The sequence below is a fragment of the Seriola aureovittata genome, chromosome 6 (assembly GCF_021018895.1).
Source record: "Seriola aureovittata isolate HTS-2021-v1 ecotype China chromosome 6, ASM2101889v1, whole genome shotgun sequence".
Lineage (NCBI taxonomy): Eukaryota > Metazoa > Chordata > Actinopteri > Carangiformes > Carangidae > Seriola > Seriola aureovittata.
Window position 1 is genome coordinate 26,937,124 of NC_079369.1, and position 5,930 is coordinate 26,943,053.

Genomic DNA, 5,930 nt, shown 5'->3' on the forward strand with positions numbered 1-5,930 from the left:
AGGGAACTGCGAGAGGACTGGGCTTAAAAAAAGCAGTGAACGAATCACAGAGATGAAACAGCCTTAACGATGCACTTGAATCTGACGTCTGTCACTGTTGCAAATGCCTTATTTTTTTTTAACAGGACCTAAATTGAAGTGCCATTATCTAAGGAGGAAGCGTAAGGGTGTTTTTTGCAACCGGTTTCTCAGTGGACACGTTAACAAAAAGGATTTGCAGTGGCTCAACTCTCTCAGTGCTTTATGTGTAATCCTGCTGAGAGATAAACAGACAAGTGTGACAACATAACCTCCTTGTCTGTGTTTATTATCTGACAATGAGCCGCGCTCCCGGAACAGGCGAAGGCTATGCGTATTACGCACCGCATGGATGTTCGTCTGAAGTCGGACAGGAGGAATTTCAGAAGATTTAAAAAAAAAAAAAAAAAGAATGACGTTGTGAAAACCGGTATCATTTCCGGGAAGGCAACGGCGGACTTATGCTGTCTCCTCCGGTGCTGAGACGGTTGTCGGAGAGGTTTGAGGCGGACACCATCAGAGCCGGTGGGAACTCCACCTCAACATGGTCCGACGACCGTAAATGGGGCAACGACACAAGCAGAGCAGCTCGCCCCTCCCCTCCTTTCCCTATAAGAGGAAAAAAAACCCTCCGCACTCGACATCAATCCGCATCTACCTCCAGGTAAAGTACCGTTCATAGTTTGGATGGAAGTGATGCAATGTGTTCGGCGATGAAAGTGTTTCTTTGATGAGAGGAGAGTCAGTTCAGGAATATTAACTTCTAGATGGTTTTGATATTTTAGCTCATAGTCCCAGTTTGTGCCTCTCGTGTATTAACGCTTAGTCGAGTCAGATTGGTGATAATCCGTTTCTCTTAAACATTTGAATCGCATTTAACATGGTGTTTGATCACTCTCTAAAGTAGCAGACTTTTTTTTTTCTAAAGCCTGCGCAATGTATGCAAGCGTGTTGGCATCTCATAGACAGGCGGGTTTACTGAAGGTCACTTACTACTTACTTGGCTGTCAACCATGTAGCGCTCAACAGCCGCTTAAATCATCCAGTTGACATCCTTCTGTAGCTGCTTTCACCTGGATCAAACAGTCATAACCTTTAAATACACACAACTATATGACTGTGGTAATAGCAAAGGGATGTTTTTGTGAATCTATAATGTTTATTGAAACCGATGAATCACGATTGTGGTCATAGAAGCGCGTGCTCAATCAGACATGACATTTAACCTGGCTGCATGATTAACAGTATAGTATTGTTCTCAGTGTTTTTGTGTGTTTGGTATTTCTACTATCACTTTTTCACTTGGATGATTACGGATGGGTTAGGCTGTATATAAAATGAAGAAATGATCTGAAATTATCCTTATGATTTATGATTATTTTACCTGCTCTGTGCCCTAGATAATAACCACTCAAGTCCTTCTCACCTACTGAGATACATTTTTAAAGGGGTAATACAACACATACAATACACATTTCCACCTGCCAAAAAGGGATTGCAGCATCTACCTTCACACTGAAAGGTGTTTTTTGTTTTCTTGTACAAAATGGTTTGATTTACTCCATGATGGTTATGTTTGACAGATTATACCTCACCCAGTCCTTTACACCTGTCACAGGAGAAGCTAAATGACTTAACTAAACCATTATAGGAAAAGGAAATTGAAGAAGGAATCCAGGACTATATTCCCATTTTTAAAATGCCTTTTCAAATTCAGTTACTTATTCATGAATTAATAAATGTATTTATAAATTGTCTATTTAATGAAAGTTTTATGCTGGTTTTGTAAATCAATTTTTTATATACAGTGCATCCAGAAATTATTCACACCCCTTCACTTCCCCCACATTTTGTTATGTTACAGCCTTATTCCAAAATGGATTAAATTCCTTTTTTTTTTTCCTCATCAATGGTCACACAAATCTGTGCACTCCTCTGCTGTCTGCCTGTAGTGGGGCAGATTCACACACACACACACACACACACACACACACACTGAGCAAACAGCAGAGCAGAGAGGCTGCAGCGTCACAGTGAATAGGGTGAAAATTTACTTTACATGCAAAAAAAAAAGGTAATAAATAAATAAAGGTGATGTCACATATATTCCATTATTTATTTTGACTGACATTTCTGTTCACCTCGGTTGTTCTTTGTCCCTCAGGATGGACTTGAAATGTTTCAGCGCAGCTAATCCAGCTGCGGAGAACGCCTCTCTACTGTACAGTCTCAAAAACGACCATGTGAATTATTGGGTGAGAAACAATCCGAACATCCCCCTCCCCATATGTTCCTCCCTCACCCCGACTGACTCCACCTGCCAGGTGTGCCTCAAAGAAAAAGTATTTGTTGCCTGCCGTAACCTGACTGACAGCATAGGAGTTGTGATGGAGGTCGATGGTCTAGGATTCCCCGTCGACTTAGAAAAGAGCGGTAAGAAGCAGTGTTATCTTAACAGTAATAGTGATATTAATCTTCCCTGCACATCACCCACCTCTCTCCCCTGCCTCTCCCGTCTATTTTTACTATCACTATGAAAAAATGAAGTATTAACATCTCTGTAAGTTCTACATTTTCTGCCCTCGACGACTGACCATCATCTGTTTCTTTACAGAGTGCCCAACTCTCTCAGAGGGTGAGTCTCTTCCTTACACTTTTTTTTTTTGGCAGATAGTATGAACCTCAGGTGTGTCTACAGGTAAAAAAGAAACAGCCGCAGACATCACATGTTACAGTATCCACACCCTTTACTTAAGTACAAGTAGAAATACCACAATTAAAAAATTCTCCCTTACAGGTAAAAGCCCTTCCTTACCATTATAATTAAATGACTGCTGTATAACCCACATTTATTTGCTACTAGTGTTGGGTAACATTTATTATGTTGTTTCATCAATTAACCACTTGTATTATGCTTAGTGAAGGTTTTAAATGATACTATGACATCCATGTTTGTATTGTCCCCGTCTGTCAGTATTGGCTGCATCAGGTTTATATGTTGAGTCAGGTCACGTTTTATGGGTCATGATGGAAGGTGGATGTGTGATCAATTCAAACAACAATTCAAAAGTTAAACACTAAGAGAAACTAAATCCTGCGAGGTGGGATGGTACGCTGGAGCACGACCATATAGAACCTAGACCTGCTTCATAATCAAACAACACATGGACCGTCTCCCTTTATACTGTATGGGACCTTTAAGGACAGAATAAAACCAAACCATTGGATCCATCCATTGCCCCCTCTCCCAAACACCATCTGAGTTCATTAAAGTCTGAGCTCTGCCTTCCTAATGTCTCACTCTCTGTTGTTCCCTTTGTGTCCAGCAGATCTTCCACCATGGCGGCTGCTCTTAATCATCATCGTATTCTTAATCCTTATCGCCATTTGTTCGGTGCTTTGCTACAAATACAACAAAGGCTGCAAAAGTCCAAATGGGTAAGTGTAGTTATATTCAGTGGTGTAAATAATTTGTGTTTTTTAAGAGACGTCAGTGTAATAACCTTAAACAGTCTGGACCTTTACCTCTTAGATTGATTAATAGGTTAATTTCACATTGTGAGCAACCACAGTGATGTGGATGCAAATCTACAGAGAATGATCTTTGGCAGTTTGTGGCCCCAAAAAAGGCCGTGTTGGGTGGAGTAAATACAGCAGACAGGAAATACTAATTCTGATGATGATATAATGTGAACAAACTGTCAGGTAAAAACATAAATAGCAGCACATGTAAAGTAATTTGGGTACATTTGAAGGTGCTGCATTGAAAAAAAGTCGAATCTGAGCTCCAGTGTAGTGAAGTCCACTGGTTCTCAAAGTGGGAGTATTAAGGACAGGCTTAAGTCTCTTCTCTGGGGATGGGTTCTGAGAGCCAGTTCCACTTTGGATCCGGTTTTTGCGCGCTCTCTCTCCGAGCCACTGACTGGACTCTGCCAAATATTGATTGTGAGTGAAAAGACATCACTCAATATCCCAATAAAAATCCCAATATGACTGCCAGTGAGTTGTTTTATTGTTATAGTTCAACAGATTGGAGACTCTTTTCCAGAGAAAGGATCCGCTTATCGCAGCTCACTAAATGCAGCAGAGTCCCAGTTCAGTTTTTTATTGATATCAAATCAATATCTGGAGCTCATTAAGCTCAGCGGTCTGCATCAGAATGAATGAAAGAAATATAATCAGAATACGTCTGCTTTGGGAAAAAAATCCTAAGAGAAGGTTCTATGGACATCCCTGTTTATCTTATATATTCATATAAAATATGATTTGTGTGAAATTTTGACATAATTGCTGTGTGAAGTCTTGAGTTGTGGCTATCAGTTCATCCTTGAGTCCCAGTGAATGTTTGTGCCATGTTTGAAGAAGTTCTGCCGAGGCGTTATTGCGATATCGTGTCCACAGACAGACACCCCCAAAAACAATAAACTTCATAGTTGAGAAAACGTTTACTCATCTGATGATCTGATGTTTTTCACTGCATGGAACATGACTGAGTCTTTCGTCATGGAAACACACACATCAGTTAATGGCGTTCCTCTCTGTGTTTACAGTGAACAACCTGAGGAATGTGAAGAAGGAGCATCGGCCCACCTCACTGAAGGTAGCGCATGACGACTTGAGAGAGATCCAGATCCAGATCCGGATCCGGATCCGGCCTCGGACGTGGCTGTAGCTGATACGGAATTTCCTGCCCTGCATGGAAAAACATGGACTTTGATCATAGTCATTTTGATATAACATTAATCCCACATCTTCATCGTCACCTATTTGGGAATCATGAGTCTCACCGGTGACTCCATCCACACTGAAGAGTCCCATGAAATTGAAATCTGGAAGAAATTAGCTTTGATGTGGTGAACATCACTGAATGTCAAACTGTAGATGCTAACTAACAGGCTGGTGACTCACTAAATATTGCATATAATATCTGTAACCTTGAACGCAGCCTCCTGTTGTCACCTGTTAATTCCTTGTAGCACAATCACGTCCAGGTGTTTCAGTATCCTCTTCTAATTGCCCCCCGTCGCCTCTCGAGCAGCGTCTTCGGAGCGACAGGATCAGAATGTATTGTAGGACACTCCTCGAGTAGATCGATGTGCACCACAGATCTGACAAATACTGTATGTCTCTTGTGTTGCTGGTGTTAGTATTGGAGAACTGAAAACACAGAACGAAACCTCTCACTATCAGTCTCTGAGATTTCAAATAGACAAGGAGATCCAGACGTCACTGAGACGTCACTGAGACGTCACTGAGATCAGACCTCTGCTTTCTGATCTGACAGAAATCCAACTGATCTGACGACCCAGAGCCAGGTCACTGATTGATCAGACAATTGATCCACAGGAACTGAGGCTTCCCCTGAGGAAAAGCTCACAGTGATTGACACGTTACCTGCTTACTGTATTTACATTTGGCCTTTCCCTTACCTTGATCAAAGTGCAAATCACAGACAGTAAACACCCAACTGTTAGTAAATACATTGACCAATTACATGATCTGAAAATGCATCGTGGGATTTCCCATTTTCATGTTTTCACAAATTGACAAATAAAATGCTACTTTTACTTTTAAACTTTGACTATTTATGTTTCATTTATGTATTCAGATTTGTTGTAATGTTGCAGCTTTAGATGGAAATGATGATTTCCGCTTGACTGACTTTCACTGTTTTTGCATGAATGGAATGTGTTTTATCTGAGGTGTTGATCCATAAGAAGATATATTTGTGGTTTTAAGAACCAAAAACCATCTCAGTGTAGTTTTACATCTCCTCTCTCAGGCTTCTCTCTGGAGCTCTAGTAACAACAGGTCGGTGAGCCAATCAGAAGAGAGGATTCTCTGTGCCTCACATACCATGTCAATAAATCGAAGATGTAATTGGGGGCAAAGCCATTTAGAGCCTTAAAAGT

The 5,930-nt window shown here is 40.9% G+C and overlaps 1 protein-coding gene across 1 annotated transcript; it reads left to right on the top strand.

Moving 5' to 3' along the window:
* LOC130171086 (uncharacterized) lies at nt 1–5,593 on the top strand. Its single transcript, XM_056378891.1, has 5 exons — nt 1–682; nt 2,183–2,451; nt 2,633–2,653; nt 3,348–3,456; nt 4,569–5,593. The coding sequence occupies exons 1-5, from the start codon at nt 480–482 to the stop codon at nt 4,627–4,629; spliced, it is 663 nt and encodes a 220-aa protein (XP_056234866.1). The 5' UTR covers nt 1–479; the 3' UTR covers nt 4,630–5,593.
* Nucleotides 5,594–5,930: the final 337 nt, after the last annotated feature.